Source organism: Phasianus colchicus, chromosome 20, assembly GCF_987193195.1.
Source record: "Phasianus colchicus chromosome 20, bPhaCol1.hap1.1, whole genome shotgun sequence".
NCBI classification, from domain to species: Eukaryota; Metazoa; Chordata; class Aves; order Galliformes; family Phasianidae; genus Phasianus; species Phasianus colchicus.
In genome coordinates this window covers 5762087-5779149 of record NC_143455.1, presented here as the reverse complement: position 1 = coordinate 5779149, position 17063 = coordinate 5762087, and the positions used below count along the sequence as shown (strand labels likewise).

Sequence of the window (17063 nt, the reverse complement as noted above, 5' to 3'; positions counted from 1 at the left end):
GGCTGCTGGGGAGCCCTCTGCTGGTTTTTTCTGCCTGCTGCTCCTGGGGGCTGCTCCTTCCTTCCCCTCTATTTTATTTTAACTCCTTTGGCAGCGTCTTACAGTGGATGTGGCCCTCATAATTTGCAACAGATTAATTAAACAGACCTTTCATTGTTTGGGACTTCAGGCTTGAAAGGCTTTTGTCCAGTGCGTCCATTCTTTTGTGCCAAATCGTTGCTCCCCACAGGGCCCTGTGCATGATAGCTGCAGATCTGGGTGCTACTTGCAAACTGCTCAAGTCAGAGAGTTTGCACAGAATATCCTGCAAATGTCTTGCCCAAAACTCTGACTCCCAAGGCTCACCCGAGCTGTTAGGGGCAGGGGATGTTGCTCCAGAAGTCACCAGCAGCTTGAAAACAGCTTCCTTGTTTCGGAAGGATTTTCTGCTGGCAGCTCCTCTGTGCAGCAGAGCTGGAGTGTGAACAAAGTTAATGCTGCTGGCGGCAGCTCCCTCCCTGCCCCCCGGCCACCACCCTCCCTCCAAAGAGGAGCGACTGTTTCTGGTTATTTCCCTCTCCTTTGGGGAGCTGCAATAAAGAGAACTTCTACTTTGCTCTGTGTTTATTTCAAAAGCTGCAGCAACGCGTTGCATGGGTTTTCCAGCTCGGCTGACCCTTCCATGCAGTTGGGTACCATCAGAAATGGAGAAGCATGACGTTGCAGAAGAATTAGGGTGTGTTGGATCAGATGAGGTGAAGAAGGGCTGCTTGCATGGCTCCTGGATCCTTGGGACCTGCTCCTGGGGGCAGGATGGAGCTGCAGCCTCAGCGCTGTGTGTGAGGCAGGGAGCAGAGCAGGGGCAGGAGGGAGCTGGGAAGCCTTGGGGTTGCACAATGAGTCAGTCATTTTAAGTCGACAACTCGCCTTTTAGAGCATAAGGAAATAAAAACGTATCCATTGTTGGGTTTTGTTTTGTTGTGTTTTTGTTTTTTTTCTTCTCGGTTTGAAAGGCTGCCAGGCTCCCATGCAGCGATCAATGCTTTCCTCCCATTTACACAATTCCTGGGGCTGGGGAGAGGGCAGTGCCCCATTACCAGCACACATTCGTGCTCCTTTGCAGCTGGGTTGGGCCATGGGCAGGAGGGGGATGTGTCCTCCTGGTTCCCGTGCCCCTGCTGGCCCTCAGGTTCCTGGGGGCAGCGGCTGATGGGAGGTGGGTGCACAGACAGTGGCTTCATCCTGAGCTGCATTTGTATGGGAGAGGTGAGATGCTGGAAATAAAATGGTCTCTTTCTGTTCCTTTTCTCTCTTATCACTGTTATCTGTCAGGAAACATCTGCTTTACTTTGAAGGGCACTGGTTGAGGACAGCGGGATCTGAACCTGGCCTTGGGCTGTTGCTGCCCTGCTAGATTACTCAGCTTCCATTTCCCCATCAGCAAAGTGAAACCAAAAGCTTTTGGTACGTCCTGGCGACGAAATAGCATCTGACACCTGCATGATGTCACTCAGTGCTTCTGAAGTCACTTGAGCTGGTCATGGCAGCAGCCCTGTGCCAATCAGTTGCTGAAGCACTTGGTGCTCTGCAGAGGTGCTTTGGATTTGTGCCCCCAGATAGCCAGGCCAGGGGCAGTGGAGCTGTGAAGGGCTTCTCACTCACAACCATAGAATCATAGAATGGTTTGGGTTGGAATGGACCTTTACAGGCCCTGCAGTACACAGGGACACCTACACCTAGATCAGTGCATGCTGACCATGCTGCTTTGGATGCAGCCCAGGGTCTTGTTGGCTTTCTGGGCTGTGAGGGCACCATGCTGTCACATGTCCTGCTGCCATCCATTGGTGCCCTTTTTGACAGGGCTTTGCTCCATCTTTACACCCCCCAGCCTGTGCTGATAGTAGGGGCTGCCACCACCCAGATGCAGGCCTTGCACTTGGATGGGTTGTACCTTATGAGGTTCTCCTGGCCCCACTGCTCAGCCTGTCCAGGTCTCTACGGATGGCATCCCATCCCTGGGGTCTGTCATCTACAAACTGCTGAGGGTGCACTCGATCCCACTGTCAACGTCATTGAGGATATTATAGAGTACTGGTCCCAGTGCTGACCCCTGTGGGACACCACTGCTCACTCCTCTCCATCTGCACACTGAGCCATTGACTACCACTCTCTGGGTCATGAAACAACCTTTTCATGCTGAAGCTAAACCACACTGGAGTTCTCATGCTCCGAAGGAGTCATGAGTGCACGTGAACAGCTCTTACAGGCGCAGCGTGCAACGCAAGCAGCAGCTCCTTGGGCACACTTGATGCAATCTCTGCCAGTGTTGCTCAGTCCTTCCTGGGGAGCTCATCAGCAAATGGCCTCCCCAGGGATAGCACAGCGTGCTGTTGCATCATGATGTTGTGGCAGCACCTCGGTGCCTCTCAGCCCCCTGCAGACCGGACCAGGGCCGCATATGGGCGCAGCGGGGCTGCACACCCACTGCCAGGGGTGGTTGTGTTCCCAGAGCTGAGGGAATTGGTCTCTAGGTTCCCAACTCCTGTAACTTCTTGCAGTGTCTTGCATCATTCTCACCTGCTTTTGGCGATTTCAGCCTCAGGGCCTGGCTCTGGGTCCGTGTGGTTTGAGAAGTGCTGCTGTGACCTGGAGCAGTGACTGTAAAAACAGCCGTGTCCTTCAGTAAGGTTCTGCCCCATCATAGTGGGGCAGCTGTGGGCTCTGGGCAGGGCTGTGCTGCCCCAATCCACTGTGAGGTTGGGCAGAGCCGAGCAGCAGTGTGGGCATACGGCTCCGTCTTTCTTTGTATCAATATTTGAACAGCAAGCATGTTAATTATGGCAGGTTTGGTTTTTTGCCTCTGTTGGTTTGCTGCCAGCTCTCTGTGGAAGAAAAATAGTGACAGCTAACTTGAGATCAGGAATTACGGCTCGAAGGGGCGGTGGAGCTATTTGTTTGGGATTTTAATTGAGGAATATGCAGGTGCTGCTGAGGTCTGCTCCCACAGACTGCTTCACTGCATCGGTGGTGTGATCAGTAATTCACTCCTCTTGCTTCTAACACGGAGCACCCACCTCCTTTGGGCTCCCAGTCTGAGCACCACAAGGGCAGTGGTAGTGGGCCAGGTCAGAGGTGCATGGCTTTGGTGTTGGCAGAGAGCTGCCCAATATTCCCCATCCACTGCTTAGAGCCAACTGTGTAAGAACAAAGGCAATCTTCGGGACTTCCAAGGGACCGGCGGTGTGAAGGCTTGATTGTAATTAGCATAATTAGTGTAGGATTTTATTTTTTGCATGGGTAGAACTGAAAGAGAAAAGCAAAATAAGCCATTGATTTAAAATATAAAATAAACACTGGTAAGAAAGGTGCCCTTCTCTCATCCCAAATGGGCTGAAAAGCAAACATTCTTTTGGGGACTTTGCTGAGAAATCACGTTTTCCATCTCAGGAATTTTTTTAAGTGTTGCTTTTCGGGTACCTGGAGGGCAGACCTGTGAGGAGGAAGGAGATGCAGAACACATCAGTTCAGTACAAACCTCTGCAGTGCTGGGAGCCGCTGAGTGCCATAGGAAGGAGCAGAACAAATGCCGTAGGACAGCTGAGGTTCCCCAGAGGATGCGGGCTAAAAAAGGTGAAAGAAGTGCAATTAAGGGAGCTTTTCAGCACAGAAAGTTAATTAGCTACTAAATAGCATTCATTTAGTGCAGTTCAGCATGGGGAAATTTATGTTTTGAAAGCAAACAGATCAATGGGAAGCTGTGGAACAGGCTTTTGGGAAGTCCATGTTGACACTGCCGTACTTTGTGCTGTGACGTCCTCACGGTTTTCAGCAGTCTCCCTGGCAAGTGGGAAGGACTGCTGGCTTTGCTCCGTGTGTGCCTCCACATGAGGGTGTTCCCACATCTCATTTCGGGATTTCTGGCTGTGTGCTCATCCAGACTCCTAAGCACCCCTTCCTTGCAGCTTAACACGGATTGATTCTGCTGGGGCTCTCCGAGGTAAAGGGGCTTCAGGTTCCACATGGTTTCAGCCCAAGGGGGAATTCTGCACAGCTCCCAACATCATTACATGTTCCCACCAGTCAGGGTTTGGCATTGGACTTTGCTGCCCTGCCCGTGTCCTTCCATCGCTCTGCAGCTTCATCCGGTGCAAGCAGGGCTGTTTTGGGAAACTGCTTTGTTCCATATTACCTGTGTTCTTTTGCACTTCGTTCATCTATTGCTGAAATCAGCACGTTTCACAATTCATTATACATGTGTGTTGTCAAGGACACTCTTTTATTTATCAGAACAATAGATTTGGGCTCCAGCTACCCAACCTGACCTCACTTTGTACCATCGCTGCACTCAGTGTTTAGGTGTTTTGGGATATCTTTGAACTTTTTATTGATGGATTATTTATTTGAAGCCATCTGTCATTGGCGTTTCAGGCAGCTGATGCTGCCGTGAGCTGCGTCACCTTGCTGGAGAGAATTGGAACTGGAAGGTCAGTGCCTGTGGGGAGCAGTAGAGAAGCAGAGAAACACCAGCCCTGGGGAGGGAAAGGGCACGTTGTTCCCATTTCGTGGTGCTCATACATTATGGTGATGCTTATTGTCTGTAAACAACGCTTCACAAGCCAGCATGCAGGAATAGATGGGGCTGTGAGGCAGGCTGCAATTACTGGAGGTGTGCTTGAATGCAGTGGTGATGGAGAGCCAAGTGGAGAGGGTTTGGCTTTTGCAAGAGACTCTGGGAGGCGGCTGGGAGGCACTCAATAACTGCCACATCCCAGCTGCCATCCTCCCTCTTATAATTACACGTGTCACATCTTGTCATAAAATGAGTTATTAGATCTTTGTCGCTAAAATAGCCTTCCCATGTAATTGGTGCAGGTCTCTGCCCTGGCTCTGTAACAGTAATAACAACTGGTTTCCTGTCTCTGTGCAGCAGGTGCTGGCTGGACGGTAAGTCAGCCCCACTGCTGCAAGTTGGTCCCACTGCTGCAGGTCAGCCCCATTGCTGCAGGTCTGCCCATTGCTGCAGGTCAGCCCCATTGCTGCAAGTCAGCCCAATTCCTGCAGGTCAGCCCCATTGCTGCAGGTCTGCCCCATTACTGCAGGTCAGCCCCACTGCTGCAGGTCAGCCCCATTGCTGCAGGTCAGCCCCATTGCTGCAGGTCTGCCCCATTACTGCAGGTCAGCCCCATTGCAGCAAGTCAGCCCAATTCCTGCAGGTCAGCCCCATTGCTGCAAGTCAGCCCAATTCCTGCAGGTCAGCCCCATTGCTGCAGGTCTGCCCCATTACTGCAGGTCAGCCCCACTGCTGCAGGTCAGCCCCATTGCTGCAGGTCTGCCCCATTACTGCAGGTCAGCCCCATTGCAGCAAGTCAGCCCAATTCCTGCAGGTCAGCCCCATTGCTGCAAGTCAGCCCCATTGCTGCAGGTCTGCCCCACTGCTGTAAGTCATCCCATTGCCAAGCAGTTCCTGCTGCAGCTGAAGCACAGGGCCAGCCCCACACAGGCATTATGCTCTGTAGATGCTGCAGAAGCTCATGGGGCGTAGAGCCATTGATTGCTGCAGCTGGTGGTTGGGAGAAAATGCATCACTCCCTGATCTTGCAGCAGCAAGACTGAGATGTAGTTTGTGACAAGAGAGTGATGGGACTTGAGCAAAGAGAAAAGGTGTAACTGGCCTTGTGGCTGTGTCCGTGGGCTTCCTGCCTCTAGGTTTGCTAATTCCCCTGATAATCTTTTCCTCTGACCCTTCTGTTCCTGTGGGGATTGCATGTGTTCTCCTGGCAGTCTGCTGTCTCTGGCTCCCACGGCCCCAGCTCTCTCTTAAATATTCCTCCAGCATTTTGCCTTGCACTGGTGCAAATCCCTCATCCAGCAGGTATAATGGTCTGGCTTTCATAAATAATAAATGGTAAAATTTTTCCCTTGTGTCTGCACATCAAGTGTGCCTGGATAGAGAACTCCCCACAAGCCACAAAACCAGTGCTGGTAGTGCTGCGTTCCACTACTGGGCTACATTAACAGTGCTTTAAGAAGTAGACCAACAGTCTAGAGTCTTTCCATTCCTTTTTATTTTTCTTTTTTTCCCCAATATTGATGTATAAAGGAAAAAGTGACCCTAAACACTGTGAGGTTTTTTTCCCCTCAGTTCCTACAGTGCCTGAATGCACACAGTGTGTGTGGGGCAGCAGATCCCAGTGAGCCATTGCTGTGCCTCTGTTCAGCTCTGCACACAGCTATAAGAACCTCTGCTCAGTCTTACAGTTGGTTTGAGTCACCTCTTCCAGGGCAATCCTGTGGAACCAGCTGTGCCTGCTGCTGAGTGTTGCTTCACAAATACCAGCTGCTTACAGCAAGCAGTCCCACACGGCTGTCCTGTACCAGGACTCCTGTTATTTTTGCATTAAGGTGAGCTACAGGGCGCTTTAGGAAGGTGTTACATTTTGCAGCTTGAGCTGAAAATAGCACTTGAATTTTCACAAAGACCTGTACAATTTTCATGGGAAAGAACTCCAAGATCTCCAAGTCCAACCCCAACCCATCCCCACCATGCCTGCTCACCACATTCCTCATCAACATGGCTCTGGAACACCCCCAGGGACAGTGACTCCCCCACTCCCTGGGCAGCAGTGCCAACGCCTGACCACTCTTTCTGAGAAGAAATTTCTCCTGCTATCCAACCTGAACCTCTGCAGTGCAGTGCAAGGTCATCACTTCTCATCCTATTGCTGTTAACTGGGAGCAAAGCTTGACCTCCACCTCTGATACAAGCCTACATGCTGTTGGCCACCTTCTTGACCACCTTGGTGGCTCACATTCAGGCAGCTTTCCAACCACCTTGCCCCAAGCCTGCAGCATTGCATGGCATTACTGAAACCAAAGCGCTGGACCGGCACACCAAGACAGAGCAGCACATCATCACAAATGGAGCCGTGGAGCTGCTCTTCGAGCTGGCAGCCAAGCAGCGTTTGTCCCTACACAATGCTGCGGAGTGAAGGAAGGGGCTTTGGGGGCTGTTTCCCATGCGGGTGGGCGCTGAGGCTTTGAGCCATCCGTTAAAAATGTAACCCACAGCCAAGGGGGATGTCCGGAGCCCCGGCCATTGGGGTGCAGTGACCTGAACCACAGGCAGATGCTGCGCGTGGGGCTCAGCCCTGTGCAGGAGCACTGCAGCCAGGCTCGGCAGGCATACTGATGTGCTGTGCTGCAGATGCATGCTGAGTGTGTGATTTTCAGCGTTCAGTGCCTACATTGTTAGATAAGCGGATTAGAAAACATTGCATAAAGTGGCATTGCAGGGGGCTGTCTTTATACCTGCTACTTGCCTTGTTTTGCAAACCCTGATTTCACAGCGGAACCCATTCAGAGCTTGCGCTGAGATTGTTCACATGTATTGGCCTTTTTAAGAACCGAGGGGTCACAGTTTCACATTCACTTAATTCTCAAAGCAGTGATATTTTTCTTTTGGGATCGGGGCTGGTGGTGGGCATGCAGGATTTGCTCTGAGCTCAGTTTGCTCCTTGGGGTGGGTGCGTGTGTGCAGTGTGCTCCCAGCTCCCTGCATCTCCCTGTTCCCTGCAGCATGCTGCTTCACTCTCCTGCTCCAGGCTGGCTTGGAGCTCATGTGTCACTTCCCACTTCTTAACTCCCCAAGTGCCAAGCTTGCAAATGGGAACCTGAAGCATATATGCCTGAATTGAGGCTTGTGGGGCTTGCTTGCATGGGGGAAGTTCAGGAGAAGCCTCTTTTGGTCTTGCTGTGTTCAGAGGGACTTGGCCAGGTAATACCCAGGGTGCACAGCTCGCCTCCCCAGGCAGTGGTGGGGAACATATTCCACTCTCCCCAGTTCTGTGTGCAGCAGACCAAACCCAGGAGCGCCTGTTGGGATGGCAGGGCATTGATTTCAATAAAAATCATTTAATCTCTTTTGTAAGCAGCCTGTTATTGATTTCCTAGACCTGCCCTGAATTCCAATGTCAGAGCTCAGGGAAAGATGTATAGCTCGTGGCAGCTGTGATTGTCACATGCAACTGCAGCTCCTGGCTAACGCTGCTGGGTTCTCCCCTCACTCTGCTACAGGGACACAGGTGATGGCTGCAGGGACACAGGTGATGGCTGCAGGAATGCATGTGATGACCACATGCCACGTTCCCACTGCTGCACGGAGAGCCCCAACAGCAGCACCCAGAGCCCAGAGAGCAGCGGGCGAACACAGGGAGAGGAGCAGCAGAAGGTGGGAACCCTAGAGCAGATCTGCGGAGTCTTCAGAGTGGACCTGGGACAAATGAGATCCCTGCGCCTTTTCTTTAGGTAACCTTTCTTTAGGAACTTTTCACAGAGGTGCTTTGAGGCAGGCTTCAGGGGGTTGTTCTCCACGAAAGATAAAATGCAGTTCCTTGGCATATTGGGAGGGTAAGGGTGCTCTTACAGTACGAGGGAAGCTCTTGGTGGAACAGCCTCACAGTGCTCCTCTGGTTCTGTGGTCACATTCAGAGCTGTAAGATGGTTTCTGCCTTATTTGAAGGGAGAGCTTCATTGCAGTTTGCTGTCCTCTCACTGCAATGCAATGTCCCCTTCCTGTGGGGCACCTCCTTACCCTGAGAGGTGACCTGAAGAGGAGAAGGCTCCAGGGAGATCTATGGTGGCCTCTCAGTATCCAAAGGAAAGGGAAGAAGAGGACAGACCAGCAGGGTCTGCTGACACACAGGTTGCCCAGAGAGGCAGTGGTGCCCCATCCCTGCAGACAGCCGAGGTCAGGGGATGGGCTGTGAGCACTGATGGAGCTGTGGGTGTCCCTGCTCAGTGCTGGGGTGGCACCAGATGGCCTTTAGGGTCCCTTCCAACTCCAACCATCCTGTGACTGTATGGTTCTGATTCTAACTCCACTTTACCCTCCCCACTTCCATCCCGCAGCGATGAGGCATGCACCTGTGGGCAGCTGGTAGTCGCCAGCCGGGAGAGCCAGTACAAGATCTTCCATTTTCACCATGGAGGCCTGGATAAAGTGTCAGAGGTGTTCCAGCAATGGAAGTACTGCACCGAGACCCACCTGAAGGAGCAGGTAGCGGGCAAGGTGGGGCAGGGGACTTCTCACAAGGAGTTGGGGAAATGAAGCAGTGAGGTCAGCAAGGCACCGACTGTTACTGGGATACAGCCAGCAGTTAGCTGGGTGGTCTTGGTTGTCTTTGCTCATCCTCATCCGTTCCTGTTCTGCCTGTGGAATGTGGGGCAGATAAGGCAGGAACCTCATTAGGGGGTAATTTTGCTGGCTGTGGTACACAGGTAGATCAGCACTGTGCTCTGGGTGGGGAGGTTGCTGGGAACCTGCAGCAGTGCATTGGAAATTCTGTCCGAGCCTTTCATCCATTTTGTGAAGCATAGCATACTGCATCTGAAAATGTTTTGACAAGGCATCTTGCCATATTTTGTTCAATCTACATACAAATGTGATAAGAGCTGTTTAATTATCTGTTTAAGATACTATATGTGCTTATTAGAAACAGTGATTTTTAAATTTCCATCCTTCCCACAGAGACCCCTGCTGCTTTTCTTATTGTGGTCGCATGGGCTCACTTTTTGCATTGAACAACCTTTGATTTTTAAATTAAATGTCAGCTGCAGTCTTGCACTGGGATCAGGAGTGCCCTTAGAGAGCCTGGCAGTGCCGTTCCCTGCTTGCCTAACAGCAATCCCTTTGTATATGGCCAATCATATGTAATTTATTGCAGGCATTCCTGGCAGGGTGAAGTTTTGCTGTAAGCAGCATTAATTCACTTTCAGGTCAGGGATAAGATGGGGGGAGGAATAGGAAACTGTGTTGTTTTTTTGTTGTTTTTTTTTTTTTTAAGATGAAGCTGTTTTGTGGCACTCGGATTTTTAATTATTCTAATCACTCGTGCTATTGTAATGGTTGGAAATAAGAAAACAACCTTGCTAAGTGCTGTGCCTGGCGCTTAATCTTACAAGAACCACAGGGAAAGGTTTTGCTTTGCAACGTCTCACGCTGTGCTGCTATCTCTGCCTCCCGCCTTCATTTTTTTTGTTTTGTTTTGTTTTATTTTGCTCCCCTCGCTCAGCAGCTCGCTGATGAGAAGACATGCATGCAGTTCTCCATCCGTCGGCCCAAACTGCCCTCATCAGAGACACACCCGGAGGAGAACGCATACCGGCGCCTCGATGTGTCAGCATGGCTCAGCCACCTGAACCACTGTGGGCAAGTGGAGGAGGAGTACAAGCTGCAGAAGGTGAGTTGAGGCTGCTTGCTGCTCTGTGCTGGGCAGAGTCCTGGAGTGGAAACTGTGGTTTGCTTTCACTCTGAGGACAGGTGATGTTGGAAGGGATGCAGGTTGCTCATGGTGCTTGGCTGGAGGTGTTGGTGGGACCGCAGAGTGAGATTTGAGCATCATCCCAAGGAGGCAGCAGGATGGGTAAACCAACGTGTTGGTGCTCTGCGTGCCGTGAGCAAATCAAAGAAAGAAAAATTGAGATGACTGTATGAAAGAATGCGGGGCTTTCAGGGGAGCACCGGGTCCGGGTCTTGAGAGGGGTTTGCAGTGAAATGCGGTGTCTCCAAGATTGGGGATTAAGCCGTGACATGAGAACGACACGTTAATCATAGAGCCTCTCCAGGGGGGGTTATTGACATTGAAATGAGCCCGATTTGTGTCTCGTCTGGGAATAGAAGGCCAGCACTTTCCCTCTAAACATGTGCAAATTGCAGGAGCTTGAATCAAGGCGTCACTTGTCAGGAGAGAGCTGCAAAGCCACGCAGCACAGTGGCGGGCAGTTCCTTGTTGCTGTTTTTGGGAATGCTAAAACTGAACCGATCCTAACTTCTGTTCAGACAGCCAAGGTCGGGCTGGACGGGGCGCTGAGCACTGATGGAGCTGTGGCTGTCCCTGCTCAGTGCGGGGGGTGGGACCAGATGGCCTTTAGGATCTCTTCCGACTCAAACCTTTCTATGATTCTATGATTCTGCTCTTCCTCTTCCAGGCCATTTTCTTTGGTGGGATCGATATGTCCATCCGTGGGGAAGTGTGGCCTTTCCTGCTGCACTACTACAGCTACGAGTCCACCTCTGAGGAGAGGGAGGCACTGAGGGTGCAGAAGAGGAAGGAGTACTTTGAGATCCAGGAGAAGAGGTAACAGAGCGGCTTCAGCCTCTGCTGCTCCCCTCTCTTTTGCTTCTCCCTCCAGAGAGCTGCTGGGGACAGAGGTGAGGGGAGCTGAGTTGCTCTCAGCACAGCCAGTCTTACTCCAACGTTATCTCACCCAGCTTCTGGAGCAGCACCAGCAGCACCACGCAGGGAGTTTGTCTTGCAGGCAAGGCTACGGCCTGATGTGCTGGGCTTAGCAGGCCGAAGGTGAAAACGGGATTTTAGGTTTCTTTATGAATATATCTGGATGTAAAAATAGGGAAGAAGAAGGTACGTCAAATTTAAGGAAGTTATTGATGCCAGAACTCTGCTTTGCAAACTGGTTGTGGGTAAACTTAAGCTGGAGAGACACCGTGGTAGTATTACTTTGGAGTAAATGGCAGCAGAGTGGTGAGTTGTGGTGTGACACCCACAAGGAGCAGCGGAGAGCATCATCAGCTGCTCCTGAAGTCGACTTCATCATAGAACAACTGTGTCACCCACTCAAAACCCAGGAAGCCCTTTCTGATAATGCCTTTGGACAGAAGGTGTGCTGTTCAGGACAGACCATTTGTCTGGTTTTCAACTGATGAGAAAACTCAGTATAGAAATAGTTTTTTTTCTCAAAGCCAAAGCTGAAGTAAGGTTGTTTGTTCCTGTAGTCTCAACATACCTGTGTTGCTGTTCGATTTTCAGGCTTTCCATGTCTCCAGATGAGCAGAAGGATTTCTGGCGCAAGGTGCAGTTCACAGTAGATAAGGATGTTGTGAGGACTGACCGCAGCAACCAGTTCTTTCGAGGGGAAAACAACCCCAACGTGGAAACAATGAGGTGATGTGTCTGATCTCAGTGTCCCACACAGTGCCCTGCTGAGCATGTAGAAAACTCCAGAACTCCCTGTGGCCCAGGCTGCCTCTGCTGCTGCCTTGGGAATACTGAAGAGCATCACACATAGGATGGCTGTACCAGAGGATGCAAAAATAACCACTGCTTCCCCAGAGCTCTCACTGCTGCCATCCCCTAGCTTCCCTGCACATAGGCATAAAAGAGGGAGGAGACTTCTGCAGCTCTGGGGGAAAGGAGTGATGCAGCAGGGTTATGAGCAGGTGCTTATGGCTGTGGTTCTGCTGATGAAGTGAAAGACCAGCCCTCAAAGCCTCCTTGATGGGTGCAGGACTTGTAAACGTGTTCCTGGTAAATGGTTGGGTAGGATGGAAGGGCCATGCCCTCCATGTCTCACCTCTCCTCTTGAATGTCTTCTCCAGGAGGATCTTGCTGAACTATGCAGTGTTTAACCCAGCAATTGGGTATTCCCAAGGCATGTCTGACCTGGTCGCCCCAATCCTGGCAGAGGTCCTGGATGAGTCGGATACTTTCTGGTGCTTTGTTGGATTGATGCAGAACACCATCTTCATCAGCTCACCCCGGGACGAGGATATGGAGAAACAGCTGGTGAGGAGGAGGGCTGAGCTCGGTTTGGTCCTGTCTGTAACTTCTCCCTTCCTAATTCAAACTGGAGGAATGACTTAAAGCTGTTAACTGGTCTGTGTGAAATCATGCACCAAAACCACAAAGCACCTGATAGATAAAATGAATCTCAGGTGATTGAGGCACTCCAGGGGCAATTATAGGCAATAAATTGTCAGTCAGGTTGCCTTGGCTGTGCTGAAGGATGCTGATTCAAGGAATCTTTTATGGTCATCTTTTATTTAGGATTCTGCTGCCTTTTTCTCTGCTTCTGTCAGGCAGAGGAGACTCACTCATTCGTTTCTGTCCTGATTTGGGGGCATTAGGTATGAATGAGGCATAGTAGTGGAGCTGCAGCCCTCTGTATGAGCTTTTTTGAAGGTTTTAACATTTTTAATGGATATTTTTTTAATGATATCCAAATGAAAAGCTTTTCCTATCAGGCAGAGTTACTTAAAATAAAGTGACCTTGCTTAAAAATGGAAACTTTTTAGGTTTTAACGTTAATGTCAGTTGCTTGCTGGTCAGAATCCTGGGAAATACATTTTAAATCTGAACACTCTTGTCCAGGTCATGATGGCACTGATATAAAATGGTAAATTTGTCATGGAAGCCTGGTGGGGTGCTGCAGGTGAGGTGCAATTACTTATTGTATGGATTATGCTCTGCAGTGTGCCCGTAGCATCAGGCTTCCTAAAATCACTCACACATTGCTCAGCCCCTGCTGAAATGAAAGACTTTAGATAGCCACATCCTGTCTGTTTTTGAGGACTGCATGCTGCTTTGCCCAGCCCGACTCTCCTCATCTTCCTTTTCACAATGTAGCAGTGGTGGGATTTTCTTTTCAAACTCCCTTCTTCTTTGTGGAATAGCTGCAGCGGCCCTGGGTGCTCCTGGCTGAACGTAAGGAGCTGCCTGTGAGCTGGGGCTCTGTGTGGGGGGACAAAGCTGAAGCCAGTGTTAGCAGACCTGGATTGTGCTGAGGACGTGGGGGGGCTCAGGGGGCTCTGGGACTGCAGGTCCTGGCACGCAGGCAGTGGCTCAGCCAAGTGCATCTCTTGCAGATGTACCTGCGGGAGCTGCTGCGGCTCATGCACCCACGCTTCTACCAGCACCTTTCTGCCCTGGGGGAGGACGGCCTGCAGATGCTCTTCTGTCACCGCTGGATCCTCCTCTGTTTTAAACGGGAGTTCCCCGATGCTGAGGCTCTGCGCATGTGGGAAGCATGCTGGGCACACTACCAGGTGGGAGTCCATGCAGCAGCGTGCTTTGCTGAGCCCTCACCTCAGCACACTGCGGGGTTCCTTAAAGGCTCTTCGTAGCAAAGTATCCAAAATAAGTTGCAGTGCAGGCATTCCCTCTCCCGCAGCGCTCTCTTAGCTGAGATGTGACAGCTTGGTTTTGTCTTTGCCGGGTTCTGCTTTGATTTGCTGGAGGTAACCTTGGAAGAAATGGGAAGTCATACAAATTGCACGTGGAGCTGCCTGGTGAGGGAACTGAGGAGCTGCCTGAGCTACTTGATGCTCACAGACAGATCGGCTCCGAAGGGCTCTGCTTCATTTACAACACTGCTCATTCATCAAAGTGCAGGTTCCCCTAATTTGAACATTTGGAGCACTGACACCTGAAAAGTCTGTTTCACAAGCTTGTGTTCCTTGTGGGCATCTTCCAGCAGTTTTCCCTGTCAGATGTTGTGGGGAGACTGTAAGATATTTCAGAGAGTCTGTAACTACCAAAGGGGTTTACCTGCAGAGCAAAAGGATGGATGCTGCTCCCCAGCTTGGGGATGTCTATGCTTTTCAGAATGTGCTGACCATCCATTCTGAGGTTCAGACTCCTCTTTAATAGCTGGACAATTCCAGAGTCACCAGTCTGCTTTGAAAGCTGTGGCCCAGACCACACTCCCACACTTTAAAGGTGAGATACTTTGACTCAGCTGTGATTCAGAATCCACAACAACTCCTTTATGAGCACCACTAGGCAGAACTGGCAGGAACAACAAATCTCTCCTCAGGACGTGCTTGTGGAGGGTGGGGAGCCAGAGCTCAGCCTCCACCTGCTGTAACCCAGCCCGTGTTCTCCTTGCAGACAGACTACTTCCACCTCTTCATCTGTGTGGCCATCGTGGTGATTTATGGGGATGATGTCATTGAACAACAGCTGGCCACCGATCAGATGCTGCTGCATTTTGGCAACCTGGCTATGCACATGAATGGGGAACTCGTACTCAGGAAGGTAAATGTCTGCATGCTGAGGTGGGTTCTCAGGTCCATGAGATGAGTCAGAGCATGGAGAAAAACAGGGACTGGTGCTTCATCTTCTGCACCTCCTGTATCCCCTGCTTGCCTGCAGCCTGCAAGAACAGGGTGATGCTGCTGGGACGTGCCAGCACACAGCAGCACCAAGCCCAGGCTGCAGGGCAGATGTAGGCACTGTGATGCTGAGGGGCAGGAATCCCGTGCTGAGAGCAGCTCCTGCTAAATCCACCTGCTGGCAATGCCTCCAGGCCCCATTTAACCTCCAGCTGGCTGTTCAGGAGGGGTGCCCCCAAGTTTTGACTCCTATCACAGAGCTGAGCAGGGCCCGATGGCAACCCCAGTGCTTTGTATCCACACCCTGGCACGTGGGAATGACTTTGTCTCTCTCCCCTCTAGGCGAGGAGCCTGCTCTATCAGTTCCACCTGCTGCCCCGCATCCCCTGCAGTCTGCACGACCTGTGCCAGCTGTGTGGGACGGGGATGTGGGACAGCGGCTTCATCCCTGCAGTGGAGTGCTCTGGTCACCATCCCGCAGCTGAGGGCTGCCCCTATGGGGGGCTGGTGGAGGATTCTTCTCCCAAGACAGGAGGTGAAGGCAGGAGAAGCGTGAAAACACACGACATCTTCAATTTCCGAAAATAGCTGGAGAGGAACAGGGCGCGCCAGAGGAAGAGGGAAGGGCAGGAAGGATGTGCAGAGGAAAAATGTGGAGGACAAAAATGGAGGGGAGGCTTGTCAAGGCTCCGGAGAGAACTGGAAGGGGGAGAATGGAAGAGGGATGGAGTCTGTCTGCAGGAGAATGCCACTGCACGAGCGGAGGAACTGGAGCGAAACGCACCCAACCAGGAACAGCATTTGCACGTGCTTGGATTTGATTTTCATAGGAACACAAAGTGTTTCTAGATCTTCACAAGGACTTTTTTACTCTGCTTTTGGGACTGGACTGGTTAGGAACCAGAAGTTGTACCTTGCTGATGAGAAACATGAACACTAATGAGAGCCGAGTGCCCCCAGCAGTGTGTGTGGCTGGGGTTGGGGGGCAGGGCCCTGCAGCATCCCTGCACCCTGGGCACACGTGCTTCAACCAGAACAATGCCTCTTGGTGGCTTCTCTCTAACACCACAACGATCATTTTAATTACAATCTGCCAAAAACAAACCTGCAGACTGCAGGGAACGTATCTGCTTTGTCGGTGAGGAAGAGCTGGTCACCTGAAGGCCGTCTCTCTCTCTCTGTGTTTTTACATGGCATGCCTGCTGGCATGATTCTTCTCCTTTTGTACAGAGAGTGTACAGCCACGGGTCTTAAAGCACTGCTTTCTGTAGTCAGGGTATTTCATAGACACCTTTTGGAGTTTACTTCTTTGTGACATTACAGCAAAGCTGCTGCTTTATGCTGCCACCCACAGACTTTAGACCCTTGTTTATGGAATTCTGTTGTTTCTAGTGTGTTTCCAACGTGTTCCCTTTGGCTCTTCCCAATGACTGAATATTTTCTGTCCTTATTTGTTTTTGCCATAGGCACGTGGGGCAGACCCACACTCCTCAGCTGATGCCACCCGTATGCACTCTTCCCCATCCTGAAAGAAAAACAAAACTTGGTTTGTTGCAGTTGTTTTTGCTGAGCTGTCTTTGGTAAACGTTTCCCTTGAAGTATTTTTGGAAGGACAGCATGTTTTCACTGCTGCCTTCTATAAAATCTGCCAACTGGAAGCTGTGCTGGGGCCTTGAGTGCAGCCATGTTGCCAAATACGAAACGTCCTTACCAAATCCACTGGCAGCCAAAGGTGTGTCCTGAGCCAAAGCTTGTGCCAAGCAGAGCCTGGGGAAAGCTTCCTTAGGAACGGACATGGAGATGGGGTAGCAGAGGGCACCTCGAGGCCCCAATGCTGTCCCTGGGGCATCTCTGGAGGGTCCAGCACTGTCCCTGCTGCAGCAAATAGGAGGCAATGGGAAGAAATGAAGTCGGTAATTTCTGGCGTTAGTTTTTCTGCCATTGAAATGTCATTCAGCGATGTGGAAATCACTCAGGATTTGTTTGGTGACAGACAAACAGCACTGCGGTTCTCCCACGCGTGGCACAGCCCAAAGCAGTGCACTGCTGGGATCTCCTTGCCCCTGCCTGCTGCCACCCAACGTCCCATGGTGGATTTCAGACATCTGCAGTGCGATGGCCCCAGTGTTGGCTGCTGGTAACTCACAGTGCCTCTATTAAATTCACACTAAATGTC

General features: G+C 51.1%; 1 protein-coding gene across 8 annotated transcripts in view; it reads left to right on the top strand.

Moving 5' to 3' along the window:
• TBC1D16 (TBC1 domain family member 16) overlaps positions 1 to 17063 on the top strand; it is a 25686-nt gene extending 8623 nt beyond the window's left edge. For 5 of the 8 annotated variants that reach the window (XM_090121836.1, XM_090121840.1, XM_090121838.1 and 2 more), the window contains 9 exons: positions 8053 to 8283; positions 8887 to 9046; positions 10050 to 10217; positions 10966 to 11114; positions 11805 to 11939; positions 12374 to 12560; positions 13640 to 13819; positions 14664 to 14810; positions 15230 to 17063. In XM_090121836.1, the coding sequence (XP_089977962.1) occupies positions 8053 to 8283; positions 8887 to 9046; positions 10050 to 10217; positions 10966 to 11114; positions 11805 to 11939; positions 12374 to 12560; positions 13640 to 13819; positions 14664 to 14810; positions 15230 to 15475 (1603 nt within the window). In that variant the 3' untranslated portion in view covers positions 15476 to 17063. The remainder of the gene's footprint in view (positions 1 to 8052; positions 8284 to 8886; positions 9047 to 10049; positions 10218 to 10965; positions 11115 to 11804; positions 11940 to 12373; positions 12561 to 13639; positions 13820 to 14663; positions 14811 to 15229) is intronic. The other 3 variants (XM_031598928.2, XM_031598927.2, XM_031598922.2) reach the window with 3 other exon arrangements.